Here is a 27357-nt window from a genome sequence, read left to right as displayed (position 1 = left end):
AAGATCATGTAAGACAAAAATAAAAATACCTGGAAAAACTCAGCAGGTCTGGCAGCATCTGCTGAGAGGAACACAGTTAACATTTCGAGTCCATATGACTTTTCAACAGAACTAAGTAAAAATAGAAGAGAGGTGAAATATAAACTGGTTTAAGGGGGATTAAACCAGCTTATATTTCACCTCTCTTCTATTTTTACTTAGTTCTGTTGAAAAGTCATATGGACTCGAAATGTTAACTGTGTTCCTCTCCGCAGATGCTGCCAGACCTGCTGAGTTTTTCCAGGTATTTTAATTTTTGTTCTGGATTTCCAGCATCCGCAGTTTTTTGCTTTTATCTTAGTGTAAGATCATGTAATTGCCTACCAGTAATGATGGAGGAGGTGGAATCCATAAAAGCTTTTGAAAGGCAAGTGGGATAGATATTTGGTGAAAAAAGTAAATGGTTTGAGGTGGTGCAGCCATGATTAGAAAAATAACATCTTGTGCTGTAAAAACTCCTATGGTACTATAAGTCGTACGGTACTTTATGAATGCACTAAATGGAAAGAGAAATTCACAGTAGTTCCAGGCTATCAAAATATGAGTTGTGCTGCTATGTTACAAGTTTTGGAAGTCTGGTTGCTTTCAACTTTTTTCTTTGTGTCAATTTTGTTTGTGACAATGAGTGTTTCTCCACATAGTCAGAATGTCAGATGCCTTAACACTATCCATTTAAACAAACCGCATGGAATTGCTGCTGCCTATCAAAGTAGATTTAAAGAGGAGAATGCGTGCACTATTCATGCATATTAAAAAATAGATTTGGGTTGGCATTGTTTTTAGTGGGCTACCCAAATTTGATGTTTTTTGGCTGATGGAAAAGTTGGATTTCTCTGCAAGATGCATCAGAAGTGCATTATGACAATCAAATAGTTTGTTTTGAGAAGTGACTCTTCCTTAAGTATGTTTTTCATCTGGCATATAAATCTTTTTTTGCATTCTAACACATATGTTGACCTGAATAGTTTAACACTGTAGTATTTTTTTGCTGATGCTTAGATCAACCGTGGCCGGGGTAATGGTGTGCACCTGAAAGGGAGTCTCAGCTGTACAATATTAGCAGCTGCTTAACAGCTCTATCTATAATATTGCATTGTTCCGCAATTTTCTGTCATGCAGTGCTGTACCACATCTAGTGATGGTTATCCATCAGTCTCTGGTGGCTGTAATAAAGACAAATTGAATTAATAATTGCTAGTTAAATGTCAAAATGATTAAGGCAAGTGGTCTGAATTCCTCCAGTGTAATTCAGTGCTTTTGGAAGTGTGTAACTTAAACCATTATTATGGTATAAATGAATCAGCAGGTAAACTGTTCTTTGTCTTAGTGTTTTTTCCAGCATAACAAAAAATGTGTAGCACAATTTTATAAAATACAATAAAAATTCTATCGCCTTTGTATTTTAGAAAATGGTCGGAAAGGTAAAGGAGAGAATAGTGGAGGAGAGATTAATCTGTGTTCTATAGCTTATCAGATCTTATACTTCATGTAGTGTATGGTATACTTATGATTTAGTGGGAAGAGAATGTGATTAAGAATAACTAGTAATTGTGCATTTAAACTGTCCTGCAAATTTGAAATATAAACACTTAATGAAGCATAAAATGTCGTAGAAATGAGTTCTACAGTGATATAAGAGATATTCCATGAATGTTTCTTATAAGTGGTACCTAAAACTGACTAAACATTAATTGGATCCTCTCAGTTTCCTTTTTAAAAAAAAAATCTTCATCTCACAATGTACAAGTGATAACTGTAAATAGAATGGTTGCCTTATCTGAGAGACGGCTATATACACTGCAGTGACAAAAGAAAAATCCAGTGTAATGTATAGTAGGCAGCAAACTGTTCAATTTTGAATCAAAAAGGCCAAGTGGCGTAGGGTCTCAGCTAATCAATTATACTTAATTTTGGACATTTAAAATATAACAGTGCTCCAAATGACAGTGTCATGATAGGAATGCTGGCTTTTTTTAAAATCCCAAGTAGCAAGACTGGACAGAGTATAGGTGTCATCAGCCTGATTAAACCGAGTATGGGCTTTTTACAAGAATAAAAATGATCTTGTAATGAAGGCTGAAGTATAGGGGCCACTTAAGCAAGGGGAGGGTTTTCTTTGTAAATAATAGATCAAGAGCACCAACTCTCTCGCCTAATGGATTCGTGTGCGGCATCAGTTTCAAGGACAGAGCATGGTGCAGAACCACAACCGCAAATGCCGGTAATCAGCAGCTTGTGGTTGCTGTTTGCTGCTTTGGGTCAATGAACATTTTGCTATTTACACAACAGTAAAAATATTTGGGCCTGTTATTCCAAATAGGGATGTAAATTGTCAGGAAAAATAGCAATAACTCTTCATAGAATATTGGATTTTGACAGAATATTGAGACAGTTATAAAATGTTGACTGAACTACCCAGCAGTGTTATTGGTTTTAAATGTTTCAGAACTTCCAAACACCACCCACTTGAGCTACTGGAGCAGTACATTTTTCTACATCTAGCAGTTATCCAGATCTGTGTTCTATACCTTTTTAAAAAAAAAAATTGCAAGAATTGGGAATTCTGATACATATTGTCAACACAAACTAAAAGTAACACACAGTTGCTAAATAAACTGAAATGATTTTGGACGTGTTATATTTTACTTAAACATCATTTAAAAAAAAAACAGTTGAAATGCAGATCATTTGCATTTTTAGCTCCTTTTTTTGTGTGAATCCTAACTTGTGTAATGATTTATGTATCATCTTGATTCTTACCATGCAGTTTTAGATATATTCATAACTGAAATTTTATTTCTGAAGGATAGACAACATTACAAAACCTGCTAACAGACTGTAGGGGTATTGATATTTTCATTTGCTGGTTTTGTTTTAGAATGATTTATTTATTAAAATTGTACAGAAAGGGTCACAGGCCTAGTGACACGCTGAATAAATTGTACTTCTCTGACTCTTAATGTCACAACTTGCTGAAGTTCTTAAAAACAGAACTACATTCTTTGTGCAAATATTGACCAGGATTGTTTGAATGAATGTATCCATCCTCATTACACTATTATTGCCAGATTAATCACTGAACGAAGACACTTCTTTCCACCTCTCTCTTCCCCTCACACCTTACACCCCTGCTGTATAAACAGAATAAATAGAAGCATCAAGGTTAGGTCCTAGCCTGCACCAGAATAACTGATTACAATGTCAATGGAATGTGTTTGCAGGAGCTTATGTGGCAGCAATCGAGCACCCGAACTGCCACCCCACATTTTGAGGAGAAAAATGTATAGTTGCAAGTGAATGTTATCTGATACTTAATATAAATTCTTAATTATAATTTACAATATATATTCAGTTACAACCAGATAAATCAATATATTTGTAGAAATGAACGGTCATAAGTTTCATTCAGTACTTGCCACTGTGCTATCCAAGTCTATATGCAGAGAGCACAGTATTATGTGCGTCTCGCTGCATTACCGATCTTCAGTGTTATGGCAGGTATTGTTCAGTGCTGGAAAGCAGAATCTTGACAGCTAATTGATAATCCTGCCATCAGCTGTTTAGACATTTTTCCTTTGTGACATTGGAAAAAAGACAGGAAAGAGAATAGGAAGCTCGTAAATAATGTCAAAAGATCAAGAAATCAATGGCCAGAGGAAAGTGATCTGTTTATTTGGTGTAGCTGCTCTTTTCTGTTCACATTAATTCCGAGCAGTCGTCTTCAGCAGTCACTAAATTTGCTTTTATTCACTCCCTAGGAGATGTAATACAAGCATGAAAGCCTTCTCATAAAGCAGGCACATCAGCAGAAATAGCTTTTACTTAAGTATTGTAAAACAACGTTTGCCACGATACACTTTTAGCTACATGTCAGTTATCCAGTGAAACAAAGTCAGCTGAAAAAGCAAATAAGTTGGTAATTTGTGTTTCACTTTGATGGATGAAGGAATCTTTCTTAAATTTAAGAAAGTAGGGACAAAAATGTATAGCAATATTGGAGTAAGTTAGGATCGTCACATTTATTTCATGTTTCTGCATGAAATTCAGTGCATCCTGAATACTGCTGAACCCATCTAATTCCAAGTTCTCTCCAAGTTGCACTGTATAAACCTAAAACTATGTAACATTTTCTTCATCTTGCATTTGGAAGTGGCACTGTAGATATAGGATTAAAAAACAACCAATTTCTGGACATTTCTAGATGATAAATTTAATTTTCCTTGCTATTTGGAAGCCTCCTTTGAAAATGAATTGGTAATGAATGCATTCAGTATTGCGGAATAGATTTACCCTCTGTTTCAAATAGTTGACGTTATCGGGCTCTGTCATTTGTTCCTTCCTATTTTCTAGCTGCTAATTGATGTTTTTGATGTTGGCAAGAAAATTGAAGAAAATGTCATGTGTGAACCAGAGCGGAAGTTAATAAGATTGACTTCGTTGACGGAATATACAATGAGCGAAGAGACCACATAATGGGGCCGCTGCGAATTTGTGTCCTCTCTTTAGAGCTGAAAATTGACACCTCACGCTAGGCTGCAGTCGATAACGAAAGATGGAACATTTGCGAAGATTTTTAATCTCATCTTTTCACTTTCTTCCCCTTTGCTTTCCTTTGCTGTACGGAGCTTACTTGGTCGCGTAAGCAGCTGTGTATCCAGAGGGCTACTGCCCTGGCCAGTGAAAGCCAGGAGCTCAGTCTCCCAGGGCTGACCAACAATGCCTATTTTTAATGCTGTTTTGAGTTTGAAAGCAAAGAGTCCTAAAAAGGTTAGATTAAGATGTGTCTTAAAGAGAGGTATACTCCTATCAAGCAGGGTCATTGCATATCCTTTGATGAATGAAAAAAAGCTCAAACTTTAATCCCACAGAATGAAACAAGTAGCAACATGGCGTCTACTTGAGTTCTTTGTTTTAAAACTGGCAAAAAGCCGAGAATATTTTAAATTTTCCTCACTTAAAACAGGAGTCTTCTAGCCGCGCTCATTGCATTGATATGTAGTATCCTGCATATAGATTTAGAGCAATCGGAATCTATTGTTCATGTAATTTTGAAACGATGGAAGAATATTTAATGGAATTGTGCATTTAATTGCCAAATGGATTAGTTGGGCAAGGCTCGCTGGTTCTATTTGCTTGGTCTTTGGGGAAATGCGCTAAAGCTTTAAGACCCCCAGTACCCCCTAAGCGCTTTTTTTGAAGCCGTTGCACAAAACGTGGCCTCGGCTAGTGCTTGTCTCCCAAGGATATGCGGTAAGCGACATTATTCAGAGAATAGCCAATTAATTCCGCAGGCTATGATCAGTTAGGGCTTCCTTTCACTTTCTGCCATTTGAAATGCTAACACGATGAAAATTTTTCTATTGGTATATATCCCTGGGCAAAGCCACCGCCGCAGGCTGCAAAAAAAAGAACCTGAGAATTTCATTGACTGATGAGAGCAAGAAAGGTTGCGATACGTGATTTGCAATCCAAGTGCCTTTGACTCGCTTAACAGACTAGACACCCCAAAAATTGTCTCTTCTGATGTTTATATGCAAGCTCCTCACTTTCGTAATTCAGTTTGTGGAACTCAGCAATGCATTTGGTGTAGACCTGGCCTCTCATGTTCTGTAATGTTTACGGTAGCAAACTCAAAATGGTTCATGAACACCTTATTGCCTGAAGAACTGATTGCTCAGATTTTAGATTCTATATTATTGATCCTGGAAAAGTGTTCCTTGGTCAAATAAGACTTCACGTCATCTGTACTCTTGTTATATTGCAAAGTCCTCTAGGTTACATTTGGTGTTAGAGAAGAGAATCCATGAGCATAATGATATGCGCAATTAATTGGTTTTATTAGAAATGGGTTATTTTCACCGTTTTGTAACATTGAGTTTCTAATAAATTGGCTGTCTGCAGAGGAGCTATGATCAGCTTATAACCATTTCTGAAAAAAGGAGAGCCAGGTGATGATTGCAGAATGACAACTTGTACAGCAGTAGAAATCAGACTGCTCTCCCAAATTGTTAGTAAAAGATTCTGCCTGAGATCGGTATCTAGCTCTTTAGCTGTCTGCAAAGAGTAACACAGGTGGCTCCCTATGGCTGACTTTTCCTGACAAGATGCCATTAGAAATACCAGTCCCGTTGATCAATTCAGTCGACATGACAGATTTGCCGTAAGGCCTAGCTCTTTGAGTACGGGCACTCTTGTTTTTTTTCCCCTTCTTTTTCTTTGCACTAATTGGTGAAAAGGATCTCTGTGCTGGTGGCCCAGGAAACTTTCTGAACACATCTTATTGGAGTGTTGACTTCATTAGAATTGTAAGTGGGACCCCAGTAGCTAGTACAAAAACTTAATTTGTTCCTGAATTGTATTGTAGATGATTTCATTAGCGAACAGTGTTTTGGTGAGAACTGTCTACATGGGAGAACCGTTTTTGTAGCAAATTTGCATGAACCTTTTCTTAGTTTTCATGTAAAATCCCTTTGATAAAGGCTCTTGCAGTTGATTTTTTTTGTTTACAGTAACATGTTATTTCTTATAATTACCAGAATGCGTTCTTTGACTACATAAATTGTCACTTTTGCTGAATACATTTTACAATAAGTGCAACCCATCCAAACTCAAATATTGGCATCAACTGCGGCATCCTCTTAATAGTTAAAATTAAAAATTTGGGTAGTGTAGCAGATCTTTGTATAAAAATAGTAATTAATTTGTCATTTTACAAATGCGGACAAAATTTTGAATTGCAATTTAAATATCTTTCTTACCAATAGCTTAATTTTTCAAGTTGGCATGTTGTGTGTTCTGTGTCGAAGAAATAATTGTGGTTCCCAATGAATGATCTAAGGTCTAATCTGTGGGCCATTTTATCATACTGAGGTTGTATTTCATTTTTTTGTTATTGTAAAATCATTTCCTAATCTAATGAAGCACCTTCCTACTTGAATCCTTTTTTACTATCTAATTGAGCTTTTTAATGTCTTTGTTGTTTTTCCAATACCAACACTGCTAGTTATATTATAGTGTTATGTTCCTTTAGCCTTTTGGCCATTTTATAAAACCTACAGTGTTTTGAAAGAAAGAGTAACTCTGAATAACAGCTATGGATCCTATGCTTGTATATCCGTTCAATAATTCCAGAAAATAAGTTATGAATTTTACTTGTTTGAGGTATTTCATATCATGTTGCTGTAAATATTAATGACCAGTCCTTCAAATAAGGATTTCAGCAAGTCTGTGCAAATTACTCATCCCCTTAATGATAAAATACTGGTGTAGACATGGCAAGAACCATGTACACTTCTGCATTGAAATTTCCTGATTCCTGCAGTGCAGACAGCAAGAAAGGTAAAATTGGTTTTTGTTTGACATGTTTTAATAAATGATGCTGTTAGTCTGAGCAGATTAAGATATTGGTTTAGAATTAGTTGTTTGCTAAAATATGCACTATTAACATTATCAAGCTGTCTATTGGTAAAAAAAATCAGACCTGACGAGTGTGAAGAGCAGCACATCGAGAATTGGGCTTTAAACCCTCTGCGGATCGTAAAAAGGATCAAAGAAACTTGTTTTATGTGTCTGTGTGAGACTTTGAAGTCTTCACTGCACCTACAGCACTGATTTCATCAAGTTCACTAGTGTCTTAATAGCAGATCAATAACTTTCAAAGTCAGTGAGTTAATTTGATACTAGGGCTGATGTGATCGTGCTGTGTAAGTAGAGGTAGCGGGAGCTGTCTGCCGTAAATGTTCTGTCAGGCAAATGCTTTCTGCACCCACTGCTTCAGAATCAGCAGCCTCTAACTTAACTTGGTTAGAAAGCTTCAAATCTGACAGTTTTCGCAAACATCTTCCAATTTCTCTTTTCCTTACTCCCCCCTTTTCGAGAGCGCATGATGTGAAAATAATTTACACAAAGACAAGCTAAATGAAAACCACCAATAATAGGATTGTTCGAAATATTTCAGGGCGCGTTTCTAAAAATTAAATGGGTACAAGTAACAAGGTTAGAAAAACAGGCATATTTTCGTGCTTGCAATGTTTAATTCAAATCCGAGAGGGCAAAAAGAATTGACCAAAACAAAAGAAGGCGTGCAAAGGAAAAAGAACCTTAAAGCTGAAAGAAATGTTTTCAGGAGATTTACCATCTGCATATGAAGCTCCAGGGTTGTTTCAACGGGGTCAGACTGGCTCATCAGAGGACAAAACTCCAATTTAGAATGTTCATCTAAGGATTGCTAATGGTATTAGGAGCAGCCAGTAGGGTGGTCAGTGAGAGCAGTAGATTAGCTTGGCAGCCATAGTTGCTTGACCCAGACCCCCTCATTTCACTGGTCAGATGGCATTAACTGCCGCATCTGTCAGTTTTCTCTTTTTTTTTTTCCCCCTCCTCCTCCTCCACCACCACCTCCTCCCCAACCTTAAATCACCTTTTAAATAAAATAGCTTCAAAAGCTTTAACGTTGTAGAGAAAGGAAACTGAGTCCTGTGAGCGAGGATAAAACCAGTTCTATGCTTACCCATTTCTGGTGCATCGGGATTATTCTTGAAGGATGGCTGAGAAATTAAACATTTTAGGTTTGCAATTCAAATGACTTCACTCCAAATTGCCTTTTTTTCCCTTTGAAACTGCATCTGAACTTTTCCGCTGTCTCCCATTATGAAACCCCTGTGAGCGCCATGGCCGTTTCTGTAACTGATATAAAAAAGATCTTGTGCAAATTAACCAAAATCCAGGGAACAAAAGCTTGCGAGAGATGGAGAGAAGGCAAATACGAGTAACAGCAAAAGATATTTATTGTGTGTTTATAGTTCTGTTATGTGAGATCAAGACAAATAGCATGACTTTACACGCAAGGAACTTTAGTGATATTTAGCTGCAATCGAAAGGCATCTGTAGAAACATAGTTGAACCAAGTTGCCTTTTGCTGTTGATGTTCACGACTCTCCTAAATTCCCACAGAAACTGCCAGCATTAAAAGGTTAGGGCATTGCTTCTAAATGGTCTCTTAATGTTTCTTTCGCTTGGTCTTTTATATCTGCAAGATAATTTTTTGCAACATATATTGTGGTATAGTAAAGCCTGCACAAAGTCTGTTTAGCGTTTACATTTTTTTAAGGTATTTTTAGCAACATGGTTTATGGAGATGCAATTGAGAGAATAATCATGATTGTCAATTGCTTTTAAGGAAGCGTTGATTATAATATTTGTGTAGGAATTATTTAGGATCCTGTCTTTGAGTTGATGTTGTTAAGACATAAGATAGAGACAATTATCCCATGTGGGTTATAACAGTGCATCCCTTATTCAAATGATGCAGATTTGGGAAGAAAGATTCTTTCTTCGTTCCAGAAAGCTCTGAAGAAAAATTTCAGACAGCTGTCGAAAAAGATATGCCATTCTTTTAATTTTTATCAGCCACCTTGCCGCATTTGTAAGTTCGACTTGTACATCTTGTTTGCTTTTTCTTCATACTTAATAGCCTTCACTTCATTAAAAGTGTATTAATCTGACTGTTCGTCCCCAGGGGGAACCCATAAGATGTTTTTTTTGTCTCTTATTTTTTTTTAGATTGCAAAAAAAATCTAGCAGATTTGGACCCTGTCAGTCAGAAATAATTGTGTTCTTAATCTTGTCCCTGATGGATGGCTCGGAGTTCAGCATCAGGCCAGCTCCAATGACAAATACAGTATTAATATTCATTAACCGCTTTGACAATGCTAATTTTGATGCAGTAGTAAAGGGCCTTCCAAAGTTAGCGGCCAAAGCATCAGAGCTGTAGAAGGTGGCAAGATAATTTGTGCTGGTTTGCTGAGCTGCAGCTTTCAAAGTAAACCAAAGCTAGGTAAAAAGTTCTGAAGTATTGTGAGGCAAGGCTGCGGAAGTAATACGATCACAGTCCGCCAAAAATTTGACATCTCCGATGAAGCTTGTTTGACTGAAATTTCAACCAAGTTGTAACAAAAAAAGGCATAACATGGTAAGTCAGCGCATTTTTTGATTTTGTTTAATCTTTTGATCTTTTCAATTATCACCATTTGAAGATCAATAGTCATTTTTTTCCCTAGTATCCTTTAAAGGCGCTCAGTGGTGTCATTCTGCGTGTGTTAGTAACGCAGGCTTCAAAAGTGGGCAGTGAAGCTTTATGGAATCGCTTGCCACATTCGACTGTGGCAAATATTAGAGCTCAGATATACAACTTGCTAAGTTGCCTTTTTTTAAACTTGGAATTGATGTATCAAAATTATTTTTTAGTTCAACATTTCCCGACGAGTCTACTTAAATTGAGTTGGTTATGTGGGCAAAATAAACGGTAGGTTAGCCTTTATAACTCGGGGGAGGGAGGGGTGGGGGAGGAAATTCTTTTTTTTTTATATCTCTGGCTTCAAAATATCAGTCAATTTAACATTATGGGAGGCTGCAACTGGTTTTAATGTTGCCAAGAAAGCAAGCGACTGTTGTTCTTTTGTTCCTTTCTGAACTGTTAGAGTGATTTGGGGCTGGTTCTGATCAAATGAGTGTTGCCATCTCATTATCTCTTTCCCATGAAGCAAGGTAATTCACTGAATAGACCTGAACTTGAGCATCTTTTCCTGGAGAGCTGGAGTTGGATATAATCGCTTCGTGTCCCTATCTCAGCAGCATCTCGGCTGTAAGTGGCTCAGGTAGGGTGCTGCCCCCCAGTGGATCTGCCCACATCATGAAGAGTTGGCTGATTTGTGCTTTAGCACAGGAACGGCAGCATGCTTGAATTCAGGCAGTGTGAAGCATCGTAATTTGAGCAGGTGTAAATGGTAAGTTAGCAGATTTTAAGAAGGGCTGAATGCCTTAAAGCATTATTTCAGATTGCCGTTTAGATGAATTGTGCTTTAGAATGTGTTCCGTTTTATTTGAGATTTAAGGAAAACTTTTCTGAAGAAAAAGCTATTGGGTAATGGAGGTATTCAGAATTTTTCTTTCTTGATGTAATGGCTGAAGTTAATCTGAGTTGGCAAGTTTGATTTGCAGTCTCTCTTTCCCACAGCATGTTTTTCCCTTTCCCTCCACTCTCCCCCGCCACCCCCCCTCCCCCCCCCCCCCCCCCCCACCCCCCTCAATAGATGCAAGGTAAATATGTGAACTGAAAGGGTCTGGTATTTTAAGTGTTCACCTTTCGTTGTCTGTGTGGCGAGCTTTCCCCCTTGCTCCTTTTTCTTCTCACATCCTCCAATCCCAAAGAAATCTGTGTTGAAGTTGCCCATCCTTTCTGCCGCACTTAGTGTTCATTGTGCTAAATGATTAGTAACTGTCCATCATCAGCAACCAAACTCCCAGTTTACTTAAGAAATTGCACGTGTGACAAAGGAAGCTGCTGGAGTGTGGTGGCCACCGTGAATAGAGGGAGGGAATGTAATTAGCTGCCTCGTTGTTGGGCTTTTTACATGTCAAACTGTAGCCTCATTGCCTTTGTTAGCGCCTGTATTGCACCATATAAAGGGAATTCAAAGGTTTTGTTTTGGTATTAAGGCCTTAAAGATTTCTGGCCGACACTTTGCACGCGAAGGCCAGATTAGTGCAGAGTACGAAATAAAGAGGGAAAAACTGCACACTGTTTTGTTTCCCCTGTTCTCGTGTCTTGTCACTTTTCTAATAGACAGATAGACGGGAAGGAAAAGTGTGTGACATGTTCTGCAGAACCTACCAAACGAGTTTAAAACTGAATGCATGTAAAGTTTGTTTTTAAAAAGTTGAGTGTTTTTTGGGGGTGAGAGGGTATAGGTGGCTATATGCCACCTATACTCATTGGGGGTTGGGGGGTGGGGGAGCGCGGTTAATGGGAACATTTCATTACTTTTGCTTCCATTGTGAAAAGCATTTACTGGAACATATGAGCTGCCCCCAATTTGGAGATGGAGAGGGTTTTGTTTGGGATGCAATTAGCAACGGGAAGCAGTATGCAAAGAGCAACTCGGAAAGAGAATCCTTGTAATACAAAAGCTGCTCTTGTATATTGTGTGTAGCCGAGGTCAGCCAGTAGAAGCTGTAGTGAGGTCTAGTGCTTTGCCTTTTCTCCACCCTGTTTACTGTTATAATAAAAAAAAACCCTGCTGGGACTGATGGCAAGACCTCACAGGTGTCTTTTTTATATACATTTTTATATATTTGCATGTATATGAGTCTGTGTATGTGTGATATATATTATAATGTCACCATGTCAAAAAAATAGAGCATTCTCGCAGTTCTACCCCCAGAAGTTCAGCGTGAGGGATTTGACATTCCCACAGATGTGATTGCATGCTACAGTTTGTTGATCATGCTCCCTTAACCAATGCTTGTCTCCTGGCTGCTGCACTTACTGATACCTTTCCATATAGAGTTGCAGCATTGTCATTTTGGTAATCCTAGGAGAGTTGTAGGCTTTGAAAAGAAAATAAATAGTACGCATGGGGTTATACCCCTGTGTGCGGGCTTACTCATTTCTAAGTGAGCATTTTGGTGCAGTGATCTATGTTATCGTTTGAGTGTGTCCTAAATTTTGGTGCCTGCTGTACGGCAGATACAGGACTACACCAGGACTAAGATGCTACTAATGGCAAACTTGAATGGGGACGCTGGTTCTAGAAACACCAGGCCACAGAAATGGAAAGCTCTTGATCTTTTGAGACATTTTTTTTAGTACTTTTTTTTAAAAAAAGACGCTAGAAAAACCACAAAGGCACAAAGCGCAGTCGGCACCAAGGCGAGAAAGAAAGGGGGGGGAAAGTTGTAGAGGTTAAGAAACAACAGAAGATAAAGCAGCATGTACCCGAGGGATGCGATTTTGCTGGGAATGGAAGAAGGGAACAATAAAGGAGGAACGCTTGCCTCTGGGTTCTCCTTTCTCCATCAGTTTGGTTGCTGGCACCTCAATCTAAACAGCTGGGTAAGTTACTATATGCTACAGTGCATGTTTGTATTTTATTTCACTCGATGGGCTTCAGATAAGGCCAGTTACTGTGGTTAAGAGGTGGTCAGCTAAGGCAGCGACCTTCTATCCAATACTTGAAACTGTGACCTTTGTGTCGCTGCTTTCAGAAGAAACTGTCTATGAAGAAGAAACAAAAAAGGAAAATCCAATTGCAGGCAGCATGACATTGGGCTTCCTTCAAAAAAAGTTGTTTTAACCAGCTCAATACTGATTTATTTTTTTGATAGCTGTTTGGTATGGGATATTCTACACTCAGATTTCAGTGCAGACTTTACATTTTAGAACGGTGACCAGATTAATTCCAACATTCCACTGTGATGCTTCCATTTAGGCAAATTGTGCTTTTGAAATTTAAGTGAAATATACTCGGATGCCTTGAGGAAGAGTTGCTTCTGTGGCTCAATTGTCAAAGCTATTTTGAATGCAACATGTGAAAATGATGTGCAAAAACAAATGTATAACAAGGACTTAAAAAAAAATATCTATGCATGTCAGTTTGAAGGGGGTGGGAAGAGAAAAAGTTGTATTTTTTCTTAATTAACTGTTATCACATAGTCATCATTTGGATCGTGAAAAGCCAAATGTTTTAATTTATCTTCATAAGCAAAATTGCTTAATATATTCAAGTGTAAAAGAAATATTGCTAACACTGTAGAATAATTGCTCCCTGCCTGCATTATTTCTTTTTAAAACCCATACATTATCTGCTGATACTTCCCAGACTGCACACAATTTGATATATTGAAGGTTAACTCATTTGAAGTTATAAAAAAAAAATGCTTAAATAAATTATTAGAAGCATGGCGCAACACAGATATAATAGGTATTTGTAGAATCTTAGACAGCAAGTTGGTGTTCTCGAATGTACTCAATTTCATTTAGATGTTTGAGGGAGCGGAAGATTTTGTTAAATGTTTAAAAAGGAATATGCAGAGTATTTCTGAACAGTCTTTTTGAGTTCACAGGAAAACCTCACTTTTGAGGTTTTGGCATATTTTTGTGCACTGTGGGGTAGTGTAACAAAAGCCTTCCATTCAATGATATTTTAGAATGTACCCAAACGACGATTTGGGTCTAATATTATGCGTTCTGATTGGATTTAAAAACAAATCTGATGTTTTTCTTAAATATGTATATAGGTTGAGGTTTTCATTTGTATATGTATTCCACTGCTGTGGGGCTGTCTTTTTCCTGCTATGAACAAAATTAGTGCCAGATGTTCTGAACATACCACCAGAACAAATAAAATGAGCATTTTAAAGCTGAAATTTTATTATTTTTTGATAAATATTCCCTGTCATTTTCCCCCTCCTCCATTATAATTAACCAACTAACCATTTTTATATTATTGTTGTATTTACTGGCACTTGAATAACATACCCAAAAATGTAAAGTGTCTTACGGGACATTTTACAGCAAACTATAAGCATTTCTGTGAGAATTGGTTAAAGTATTAAGCATAACGTACAATAAGTTCTTATAGAACTTGTTAATATCGAATTAATAATATCTGAAAGTTTAAGTTGCATATTTTGGTTGTAGCTAAAAAGCATTATTTTTGAAGTGGTATGAACTTGCATTATTGTGGATGTGAGCTAAATTTTCTAAGCATATTAAATATAGCACCTTTCCAAAACTTGAACTTACCTTGTAGACTATCTTTTCCTTCAATATTTTGAATTGTCTTTTCCCCGCACCCCGCACACCCCCATTTTTAAATACCCTTACATGTTGTTTGGGTATAATTTTTTATTTTTATTTTTTAAAACCCAGTAGAGTATACCCCCTACAGTTAAATGATTTGTTAATTGAGCGGGTACATTCACTTCATGACTGATTTTAATCCTAATGTACTCTAATGACAAGACTGGTGGTTTGTGGTGAACATTTTGGCCTGATGTTGCAAAGCTGCAACTGTTTCATGATTGAATCAAGGGAGATAAATAGAAGTAGTAGGTAAATCTGTTTAACCAAGTGTTTAGGACCATTTGCAATCCGAGCTGATCAGGCTTCTCTTTAATTGTGTTGGATGAATGCATTTCTAACAAACACACTGAAATAGTTCTGCGTTCTCTTCACATATTGCAAACCTGCTGTTAAAGATCAATTAATGACTTCAGTTTTTGTCACCTCCAATACGCACTTGATTGCCACTCAAGATTTTTATATTTGTTTAGTAGTAATTGGATAAAGGAAACATTTTGCTCTCCATGTGGGTGTTCCCATTAAGAGGCCTCTACTATATTTTGTTGCTTAATCACTTAATATGGTAATTTCACTGATTGAAGCTACATTAATGTTACTAAGCGCTTTAGGCAAAATGATAGCCACAAAGGTAATGTCGTCATTTTCCATATGTTTTGAAGGCCATGAAAATACAATCATTTCAAAAAAAGTAAACCTTTATTGTGCATTTATAAAATTGTCCCACTGTCCTTTTTTTCTGTTTCTAGGGTTTTTTTTGCTCGCACACGACTGCTTTCTGGTTTATACTGAAATGAACACTAGGATTTGAGCCTTAGTGCTGCTATTTATCAGGTCACATGCTTGGCAGATGTCTTGTACTGCTGGAATTTGTCAACCTGAAACACCAATCGATCATTGCCTGTCAGTTAACTTTCCTTGTACTACTTGTCCAGTCTGGCACACACATCCTACACAGAGTTCAGTCCTTGTACTGTGGACTCTGTGAAACTCTTTTATATGTTAGACTGAACTGCTCTAAGTGCAAATTGATTTTTTTTCGCTAAAGGAAGCGATGCTCAAGGTTCCTCTCAATAAGCATACGTGCATTGTAAGAAATGGTAACTGCTTTGTAGAGCACAACCTTTCTGCCCTCAGGCTCAATGTTATCAAACGGAAATAAGAAACAATCATTTAAATAAATGCACAGTTGGTAACATTGCATGACTATTAAGACCAGGATCCATTTTAAAAATTCATTTATGGGATATGGGCATCGATGGCTAGGCCAGCATTTATTGCCTATTCCTAATTGTCCTTGAGAAGGTGGTGGTGAGCTGTCTTCTATTAACTCAAAATGTGTGAATTGAACTGCAAGATTTATCCAAAACTTACTAGCTTACTAAAAAACAATTTTAAATATTAAATGTAACATTCTGAAAATGTAAAATTCTGAAAAAGAATTACTTGCACTAACCACTTATTTTAACATTCTGTAATAGTACAAACTTTTAACATAGTGTAGGTTATGTTTATGGGTTACTCTTGAGAATCTCAAACGCTTTTTTTTTCTATGACTTCAAGACTTATAGATGGCCAGTGTATGTCTTAAAACGGGTGGAATTACTAAAGCATTTGGATAAAAGGCTCCTTTCAGTAAGCCACTGCAGTTGCAATGGAATGCACCCTCCATTTGGGGTAACTCAGATATTCTTGAGGTATATAATGTTCTATGAAATGCAGTGATATCATGTTAATCCACCTTTTTACTAAGTTTGCTTCTTCATTTGAGGTCTTCTGTTCTCTGTGTTTATCTAGCGGTCTTAATTATTCTTTTACAAGACATGTGAGTCCTAGACATGCATTTACGTGTGGGCTCATCATGCCACTCTTTCACACACAATGCACCCCCACCCCCCACCCCCACCACCTCCCTCCTAAAATACACCTTTTTTTTTCTGTTCCGCATTAGCTTTACTGTGATGTTCTGAAAACAGCTATTGAGAAAATCTTCCAAACTGTTTTGATGTTTCTAACCTTTTCATTCAGAAATTTACACAAATAAGTGCCTACTTTCAGCTATTTACATACAGGGAGAGTAGTATGGTGAAGAAGTGAGCTTAGTTTGCTTTAGAATATGTAGTTCTGACATATTTGTGAATTTGTCTTTTGAAATTTTAACCTCGCTAAGAGAGCCATCGGGTCGGAAAGTTCTTAAGAATACTGGTGTTCACTGACAGTGCCACCAGGAGGGTGACTGTTTCACTGAAATACACTAAAATCTTCCTGCTCCCAAAATAGGCCAAGAACTGGTATAGCTGAGCAATTAATGGTTTAACATAAATGCATTTAATAGCAGTAGTTCTCTACCAAATGATTTAAGAGGATATTAAGCCCCAAAGCTGGATTTTAGTTTGGTTTTGCTTATACAATTGTAACAATTGGGTGGCCAGAAAGTGGTCTTTCTTTCTTGACAGCTGGAACAGCGTGGAAATATGTGAGAGCATTCTGAAGAGGTTTTGTGCTGCCTGGTCGTGCAGTTTTGTCTTGTATGCTGTCGTGTCAGTGGTCCTGTCATCGTTTGTTGGAGGAGAAGAGAAGCCTCTTTTCTGAACAGGAGAGTTTTACTAGTCAATGAAGGCCTTGTCCTTGGGAACAATGGCCAGTTAACAAAGGGCAAGACCTTGGCCAGAAATGAGCTGTATAATACTGTGAAAGGGCGCAGACCACTGTATAAATAAGAATAGGAAAAGTAGATTTGGAAGAAAATGCTTACTCAGGTGTGAAGGTTTTTTTTTTGGTGGGTGCGAATGTGAAGAAAAAGTTGAATGAATGGATTTAAATTTTGTCCTTTAGGAAATCCTTCGACTTCTGTTAATGGAGAATTATCGTTATGGGGAGAGTTCCAAAATTTAACTCTCTTCTTTTAAAAATTGCAGTTGGGCATAATTGACCAGCAATTAGGGAGTTAATAGAGAGCAGACTTTCAGAATAAGAGAACGTAGTGTTGCAGACCATTAAGATTAGTAGCTTTGGAACAGTAAGCCATGTCTGGGTACAGCCAAGCTCAGGGCTAGTAATTTAAGCAAAGCATAGGACTTGCCAGAATTAGCCTGGGGAAGGCAGCCTGACAAGTCCCCTTGTGTAGCTGCTTTTGTTTTATTGTACTTTGAGCACAAATGCACTTTTCAGACCCAATCTTTCTTCAGCTGCACAGAACTGCAATGAACGCAATAGGGGTGCATTCAGTAGAAGGGACTGGGTAGAAAGATGGTCACAGCAGCTCCAGTTTGTTTTGCCTGCCTCTTGATTAATGACATCAGAGGTGAATGGCAAGCTTTCATTTCTCTCGGGTTACCAATCTTTTAAAAAAAAAACGTGAGGAGGGAGTATGAGTGTTCAATCAATCTTTGACTGCCACATTCCTGATTGTGAATACTGTGTAGGGTCCACCCTAGTGAAATATCTCCCACTGCAGCTTATTTGGAATGTGATGCTTAAGTACACTTGAAAGGTCAGAGGTTGACTCTAGAGTTTCCTGGGTAAAGTGTTGTGCAATGATCCAAGAGGAGGGGTTTCCCTTCACAGCCTGCCTACTGCCACTGTTTGATGGACAGTCCCACTTCCTACAGGCATTTCCTCCGTTTCCTCCCTAGGCAACAGCTTCATATTCTAACATCCTCTTTCCTTCATGTAAATCCCAAATAACACAGTTTTAAATAGAGCCAAGTGACAAGATTATTTGATATCACTACCCACTGAACATAGTTTCATGGCTAACGCAATTAAGGAAGAAAATTCTGCCAAAGGGATAAAAATGGCTGATCTCTGCTGGTAGAGGGGGGGGGGAGTGAATTGGGGTGGTGGTGTGGAACTAGTGAATAAAAATGGGGGAGGAGAAAAAAGTGAACTTTGGGTATTAGAGCAGGACTATAGAACCTGGCACAGAGCCACACATTTTATACTTGTGCCTATACAGGTGTGACCTACATACAAGGCGACAGGTTTATGGTTTTCACAGGAAGAATGGGCTGCATCACAGAAGGCGATTCCTAATCCCTAGTAGAAGTCTCGTGCGATGAAAAGTGAATTTGACACATTCATTGACAGTGCAGAAGTGGTTCTATCTGTAGGCGATTGTAGTTTTATATTTCTGATTTTATCTTGCTTCTATTTTGCTAGACACATTTTGAGCAGGGGAAGTACCCGGGTAATGAAAAATCACTATAACTGTCTCTGGCATATACAAGTTGAAACTGTTAAATACATTATAAAAGGCCTTTTGTTTTTAAATAATATCTTCATCCCCATCTCACCTATTCAAGAAACAAATTATCCATGCTTAATAAAATAAACAGAATGCAATTGCTTTTCTCTATTCTCCACCTTACAAGTAGATAATATCAGAGAGAGCTCACAATAACAATGCTGAACAAATGAACTACATATCAAGCTGATACACTTTATATTGATGCATTTTTTATCCTAAGTGTGGAAGGTAGAGACTCTTCCTATGTTACAGTCAAATGCATTCAGTATTTTCTTGTGTGTGTCATTTTGTCTCTGAAGGAACAAAATTGAAAGCTTTAAGGATTGTGGAGGGAGTTTTCCCACAAGAACAACTCATATTTGTACACAATAATAATTACACTTTTTGTGCCATTTTTCCCTATGCAATACTATTACCTATTCACACAAGTTGCTTTTAGTTCAGAACAAAAGTGGATTGAGTAATTTTTACGGAATTTGGCTGCTGCTGTGCGATTAGAGCGTGAGTGTTTGGTACTCATCAGTACTTAATGTAGATGCTGATCACCAGGTTAGAAATCTGTGTCAGAGAACTGAATTAACATCACTGCAGTTACTAATTGGTGGATCTTGTTATTTGAATTCTACACATTTTTAGCTTCTTCAGGCTCTGTTATTGGAGTATTTTTCTCCTTTGCATGTTACTGGAAGGCAGTTATATCTTAAAAGCCATGCTAATCATTTATATTAAAGAGATGCCCATAGACCTGCTCTTCAAAATTTTCACTGACTTGAAAATCTAGTAAATACAGCATTTCCTGGCAGATGTAAAAGTACAAAACAAAACCCAGTTCTACCGCTTTGAAATTCAGCATATGTTTTGATGATTTGCATATATTAAGTACATGAAACCAAAATAAACAGATACCAAATCGGAAAAATGAGACGCTAATGGGTTGAGTACGGTCTTCCTCCATTACTATTTTGTCTTAATAGACGACTTTATCAGATAAATGTACTTTTCTTGAGATACAATAAAACTGTTTTGAGTTTTTTTTTTGTAAATATATAAAATGTGCACCAGGCATAATTCACTCCTCCCATTTTGCGGTATTTGCTGTCAAGCAACTTTGTTATTGGTCCTGTTACTACCTTGTAGACCATCTTTCATGCTTAACCTAGTGCGATTGATGATGTAATCTGTAGAGTTGCATTATGTTATGGATGGTAACTGCCTTTTACCTTATGATATTCATTGTGCTCTACAAGTTGTAGCACCTGAATGTTTTCTTACCTAATGAGTTTTAATGGGCAGCTGAATTCAGAATCAACTTGGGAGCACTGGTCAACTGGACTGCAATGCCGCATGATGCAAAAGTACATTTGGACAAAATGTAATCTGATGGTTGGCTATAATTCATGTGTTAGGCTGTCTCTTGGCAACAAATATTGATTTTAGGTACTTTTTATGTGTCTGTGAATCCATGCAAATACATTTTTTTGTTTGGAGAGAGGTGTTTCTTTTATTCTTCTCATTTTCTCCCTCTTTTTCCCTCCCACTTTTTCTCTCCCTCATGTTTTCTCTTTTTCTTTTCTCTCCCTCCTTACTCTCTATTAAGCCACCTAAAAATATTGAGTCAGATGATGATTTTACTATTTTATTATGTTAGTTTTCAATTATTCTTCAGGGAAGTAATATGATTTGCATTTTTGTATTCCTAAGTAGGATGATATTTGAGTCAGTTATATTAAGCAATCTCAGGCCAGACAAAGCACTGACTATATCCTAGAAAGCCTCAAAAATCCAAAATTAGCAAAGTTATCCACTTCCATGTAGCTATGACTTTTCACATCAACTATTCTTATGGCTTTTCTGAATGAGATTGATTATTTAGTGCCATATATGGGTAGTTTTGTGCTGTAGATTTGTGCCCAATTAAATTGGATTGAGACTTGCACAACTCATTTGGGCCCTTGCAGCCTATGGAGAGAGAATAAATTCTGTTGTGTACAGCCACAAGGAATATGACTTAACAAAAAATGTAGATATGGTGGAAAAGATTGTATGATTCCATTTTTAATATCATAGAGCCATGAATGGAAGATAATGTTTAATTTCTATCAGAATAGAAGGCTAGAAGAGAATAATAACCAAGCATTTAAAATAATGCAAGGAATTGAGATGGATGTGGACAGCTATCTTGTGCAAAATGAATAACTAGGCCCGTTATTTATATGTTCAAAATGGGGCAAGAGTCGAACTTAGTTTAAGACAAACCTGAGTGAATTGAATTTTGAACCCTGGCAAGGCATTCAAAAGGGAGTTGGATCAATTCCTGATTCATCAGCGAGGGGTGTCATACAAATGTTGCATCAGATCAGGTCCTGATACAACTGAAGGAGCTGGACAGCTAAGATTCTTTTCCTGTGCGTACTTTCTTTGGAAATATTTACTCGAGACTGTATTAGACCTGTGATCTTTGCAGAAGAGGTAATGTTCTAACTTCTGTTTTCGTATGTGTTAATGCATGTTAAATTAATGCTGTTCTTGACTAACCTAGTTGTGATATTAACCTTATTAGCCTAAATAAATAGATTTTGGAGGGAATTCGGTGTAGGATCAAAGAAACCTCTAAAATAAGATGGATTGAAGTCAGATTGTATTGGATCCTAATTGTTTTTTTTTGTTAATAAATGTTTCATTACAATTGAAATTAGTTTGTTGATGATGGGATGGAACTTTCAAATCATTTATGAAGAGGAAGAAACTGAATCATGGTCTATTCTATATTGTCCATGCCTCATATAAACTCATTACGACAGTAGCAGGCGCCAATTAGAAACAGGAGAGACTGTAGACAGTAAATAACTAGCTGTAGCCTCCTGATGTTTGCTCTCGGGATTCTACAGCAAATTCTTTCCGAAACGTAAACTTACAGGGGACTTATGATGCCAGTGGACAGAGCCTTCTCGCAAAGTGCAAGCAGCTGCAACTCCACAGCTGAAAATGCCCTGTAGCATCATGATGAAATCTTCGTGCTAAAGTTCCAGGTTTTACTTCTCATTTGTTTCGATGGGAAGCAGATCTGTTTTTCTTAAAGGTTCTCCTGGTTATTTATGACTGCCTTTGGGCTACTGTTATATCAGAAGTCTAAATAGTAACAATATTAACCCTGTGGATCCTGCACGTCAATTGTGATTTTCAAAATATGCACATCTTTGCAAGTAGCTGTAAAAATGAGCTTTTGTGCACTCCGTGTTGAATGTAAGTAAAACAGGATCAGAAAATTTAATACCATTATGGTTCCATAAGTTCAAAAATAGCCTCTAAAAACTACTTTTTTGTATAAACCTTTAATCAGTCTTATAAACCTTTAATCAGTGTTTTAAAATAAAAATGCACAATTGGTTTAGTGCTGCTAGATATCACTGGTAGGCCCACTTACAAAGTAATAAGAGATGGAGTGGTAGTACATAGACAACACTGGAATGGGTTGTGATGTTGGATGTTTTCAGATTTTTATTTTACTAGGAATCTTCAATCTGGTTTACTCTCGGGTCTTTAGTCCTCAGCTAGTTAACAAGGACAAAATTAAATCACGTACTTGCTTTCTTGTGTGTATGTGTGTGGGTGTGTGTGTGAGTGAATATATAACTTTTATATGGTATTCAATAAAGCAGACCTGGTGGTGACATAAGCAGTTAATTCTTTTTTGAATGTTGACAAGCTGTGTGGAAATATTTCCTCAAACTCGTGGTTAAAGCTTCATTTTTAAATTAATATTCAAATTCACAGTAGACTAACTTAGGGATGGGCACTGAATGCTGGCACGTACCATAAATGAATTAAAGTGTGCTAGATCTAATTTATCGTAAAGGCTCATTGTTGCACCAAGACTCAAGTATTTTTGATTACTGTGGTTATTTTTATTTTGATATTGATCAAAATTGGCTTTTATAAAAATTGTTCCTTGCACTTGTAATTGGTCTTTTGGACAGTAATGGTTATAGAGTCTCGTGGGCAAGTTGGATGGGAGTCAATAAAATGGACAAAAGGATTAGGCGATATTTTTGTTCCTGACAATTCATATACTGAGCTAAATGTACCAGGTAAAAGCAGAACCTCTCTTTCATTGTGATCACGGTTGTTTATCATTACAACCCTAAGAGATTTGTATTTTTGATAATTTCACTTTCCTTGGATGAGCATTTTTTTGGACAACCTTTTGGGTGTTGACTTGATGAAATGTGGATGTTTGCTAAGTAACCGAAACCTGATTGATAAATAGTAACAGATATGGTTGCTTTATTACAGAGTGATTCAAATTACCCTCCTTTGTTACAATTCTTTTAAATTGATAGCAGAAGGGAGATGACATATATCAAAATAAAATCTGACTGGGAACCATTCATCATCTAATGCTGGCCTCTGATTTTTGACAACACTTAATATGTTCAAGTGTCCCCTGTTGGAGGCCCCCTTCAACTCAGTGCCATTAGTCTAAGTTATGGTTCATCGGTTGGTTGCTGTTGTCTAACCCACTTTTTTCTCGTCTTTCTTTTGGCAGTCTAACAAAGTACCCGTTGTGCAACATCCCCATCATGTCCACCCGTTAACGCCACTGATAACATACAGCAATGAACACTTCACACCAGGTAACCCTCCACCACACTTACCAGCAGATGTGGACCCCAAAACAGGTAGGTAAAGGGAAGAACTCTTCACTGATAATGCTGCATGCTTCTGGGATCAGAGTACGATTCAGACGAAATTCTTCTGAATTTTTCTTTACTCAGAAGGCATTAGGGGAGATCCATGTCTGCATCAGAACTAAATGACAATTGAATGTTGTTTGTGTACTGTATATTTTCAACAATGTGCATCAGCAATAATTGAATTTAAGTGTTGTGCATTCCATGCCAGAATGTTCCATGTGTAATTTGCCAGCAATGAATGACTGTCTGGTGGAAAAGTAAACCTTTTCAAACATCATTTCGTGCCGGTATTGTTTCTGCTGTTTCCACAGTCAGGTGGTTTGTAAATGGAAGAGTGCTATTGGCCAGACTTCACGCATGCTCAGTTTCCATTTGGGTACTTGCTGATGGTACTTGCACCTATTCTTTGTGTTCTTTTAGAATTATACAGAAAGGTATTCACAGAATTATTTGTGAAAATTGAAAAAGGCCTATGAAATGCTTACATGCCTGGCAAGAAATATAACAAAATAAATGCCATGCTTTCTCAGCTTAAAATAAAAATAAGTAGAACTTTCCCACAGAAATATTTTCCAGAGATCACCATTCACATGGCATAGTTTTTTTCCTTTTGGGCTTTGACCACTGAACCAATTGTGGCAAAATTAATATTTTTCTTATAGCTCTTTTGCATAGCATTCATCCTAGATATGTTTTTTTTAAAAAACACTGTGATCACCTATTGGCTCATAAATTCTTGCTTGCGATCCTTCGGGAGGGACAAACTGATGCAAGCCACTTTGAACAGTGATTTGAAATCTGAAGACTGGTTCTTTTGCTGATTATAGAGTGCCATCGGTAATGAGCTGTAGGGCAGGTTAACTGCCTCAGCCTGGAATAGTGATGGGGAAGGGGAGGAGACAGGAAAAAAGTTGGAATAAAACAATATGAAGGACCAGGGATAGAATCACAAACTACTTTTCCAGTTGTAAGAAGCTTAAATATCTATAACATTTTCAAACTTAAAAGAAATAATTTACAGTGCTCACAACGCTCATTAAATCTGAATGAATTTCTATAAGGGTCTTAACAGGCAGTGTACTCCACTGATCCACCATATAATAATACCTAAATGGAAGATCCACCACATCATAATACCTAAATGGAAGATCCACCATACAATAACATCTGAATGGAAGACATTGCAATATCCTGTAGCCAATTATTGGTTTCCTTTCATTTACATAAGTTATAAATATTTTATTTTCAAAATGAAGTCTCATCTGCTCACAAAATAAGAGACTGATAAGAGTGCAGGAAATCCAGAGTTTAATCACTCAGGTGGTGTTACTTTTATTTCTGCCCAGCTTCTACCTTAACTAATTCACATTTTGAGATTTATCCCTTTCCTTGGCCAGGTAAGCTCTTACCTGCCCCAAGCTCCCCTGAGACAGAATTTGGAAAGCTCATTGGAAGGTTTAACTCAGAAGTTTAGTTTGAGCTGGTACACATTAGGTTTTTACATGTTGGTGTAACTTTCGTTATAGAACACATAAATTTTGTGCCTTGCATTTTATATTTGTTTTTAGAAATTTAAAGTTGGAGCACAAAGTTGTTGAAGCATATTGTTGTGAATATCTGATTCCATAGTTCATTAGGGGTGTGACTTTTCATTTTCGGAATACAACATTTAGGTTGAAGATTGAAGTGTTAAATATAAGATAAATGGAAAACATGATTAAATACTTGGGGAAACAACCCTGAAGTAAATGTAAATCATCAAGTTTGAGTTAATTACAATTAAAAGCTAACCTATGTGTCAAGAAAAGCGAATGAGCCTGCAAGATTTTGTAAGATAAAGGAAATCTTTGGCTGGGAGGTCATGGGTGTTGGGGGAGGAGAAGTAAAAATAAAACTGAATTCATAGCATATATAGTTATAAACTATAGTGTTGTTAGTAGTACTTGCTTTCTTTAATTTTTTTCATACACACATTAAAATCTATTTTTGTTTCAAGACGTGAAATCTTGTGACGTACTTTCCTTAAGTTAACACTAGGTATTCGAATTTCTCTTTAAACATTAACATTCCAAGCTGGAATCATAAGAATATCAATTCATCCATTATAAATTGAAAAATCTTAGATTATGATAATGTCCAAAAAGCTATGTTCAAACTTACCATTTTACTTGAACATAATTTAGGAAGAGCGACAGATCACAGAAAGAGAGATCGCTATGCGATGGTTTAGTAAAAGGCCCGATTTTCCTGTGGCTTGCCGGTGTATGTCTTAGTTGGCTGACCTTGCTATTGATTTGTGGGTAGATTGAGGTGCACAGATTCAATACTGTCCATCTTCCCCCATCAGATTAGCAGGTTATAACATTGAGTAATTGATGCCCTAAATGTGATTTTTGATTTGTGTTGTCTTAACTGACCAGAGCCAGTAGCAGTACTACTAAAATGCTGAGACAGCTTTGGGATCTGCAGGATCTCCATCTATCCCATTTGGACATTGTTCATGATTTGTTGGAGGTTGACCCGAAAGTTGCTCTATTCTTGGTGCAGAGAATATACATGATGAAGGAACAAGTCCTATCTGGTGCTGCTGTTTACTACTGTAGATTTGTAGCAAATTTATGGAAAGTCCCTCCTACCACAGTCCTGTTTGTTACTATGTACTAATTAATGCTATTGACATAGCAAAGCTCCTTTGCTTTTTGACAACATTTCTTGGCCAGGCCATCCAGAGTTTCATCCAGTAATGGGCTATCTATCATGGAGCCATATTGGAGTAAGAGCTCCAATTATGATGCCAGGCTACTTAACGACTGCATAGCTCTCTGTTGAGTAACTTAGATGTTATTGGGAGGGTTGTTGTCCTCTTAGGCGGCCCTTCAGGATCAAGGGTGACTTGCTTCCTGTCCAGTTTGATGGGTTCTGAGATGGCTGATGAGTCCTCCAATGTGCGAACTTCAGATTCTTGTCACATGCGGGGGCAGATGGTGCTTGAAGAGTCAGGCAGATGAGGTGTTTGTGTGTTCTATCCAGTGCCTTGACTTTGCTTCTGTGTGTTCCTGGCATAGTCTCTCAATGTGTTTGGTGCCTTCTCGACTAAACCTTTTCCACTTTGGGTGGCCACAAGCCAGGGACTCCCATGAGTCACAGGGGTGTTTGACCTCTTGAAGGATGCTTTGAGGACATCCCTAAAGGATTTATGTTGCCCTGCTGGGAGTCTTCTGCCACAATCGGATAATTGGGAGCATGGAGAGTACTTCCACTGTTAAATGAGATGGGCAGAGGTGAGCATCCATCTGATGGCAGACCAGGAAATCAGCTGAAACTACCAGTTTTTTTTTTCTTTTTGTGTGCTTCTCTATATTTTGTACCCCAAGAAGAGGGAGTAAGTTTGCTAATTTTTTTTTGAGTATTGCAACTTGTTATTAAACTTTTGGAGAAAGATGTGGCAATGTTCTGCTGAGCAAATTAAAACAACCAGGCAGGAATTAATTCACTCGATTACCTGGAGCTAATTCAACAATGGAGCAGCGAATCTCTTCAGAGTAGTTTTTTTCAACATCAGTTTTGCTGCATTTATTACATTCACTGATCCAATGTTGCAGTTGAAGCGAAGGCTACAAGGAGCCCAAAGTGCATCTAAGCATCTACCCCACCAACTATAATTCAGCTTTTGAACTGCGATGCTGCACTTGTTAATCAATTGAACAGGACTGGGCTCAGCAGTACTTTGAATG

General features: G+C 37.5%; 1 protein-coding gene across 29 annotated transcripts in view; it reads left to right on the top strand.

Moving 5' to 3' along the window:
- The window catches only part of tcf7l2 (transcription factor 7 like 2), a 193068-nt gene that overhangs the window by 124209 nt on the left and 41502 nt on the right, over positions 1–27357 (top strand). For 26 of the 29 annotated variants that reach the window (XM_078564740.1, XM_078564724.1, XM_078564720.1 and 23 more), the window contains one exon: positions 23476–23608. In XM_078564740.1, the coding sequence (XP_078420866.1) occupies positions 23476–23608 (133 nt within the window). The remainder of the gene's footprint in view (positions 1–23475; positions 23609–27357) is intronic. The other 3 variants (XM_078564726.1, XM_078564714.1, XM_078564717.1) reach the window with 1 other exon arrangement.

Source organism: Cetorhinus maximus, chromosome 20, assembly GCF_964194155.1.
Source record: "Cetorhinus maximus chromosome 20, sCetMax3.hap1.1, whole genome shotgun sequence".
Lineage (NCBI taxonomy): Eukaryota > Metazoa > Chordata > Chondrichthyes > Lamniformes > Cetorhinidae > Cetorhinus > Cetorhinus maximus.
This window is presented reverse-complemented; position numbering and strand designations above follow the sequence as displayed.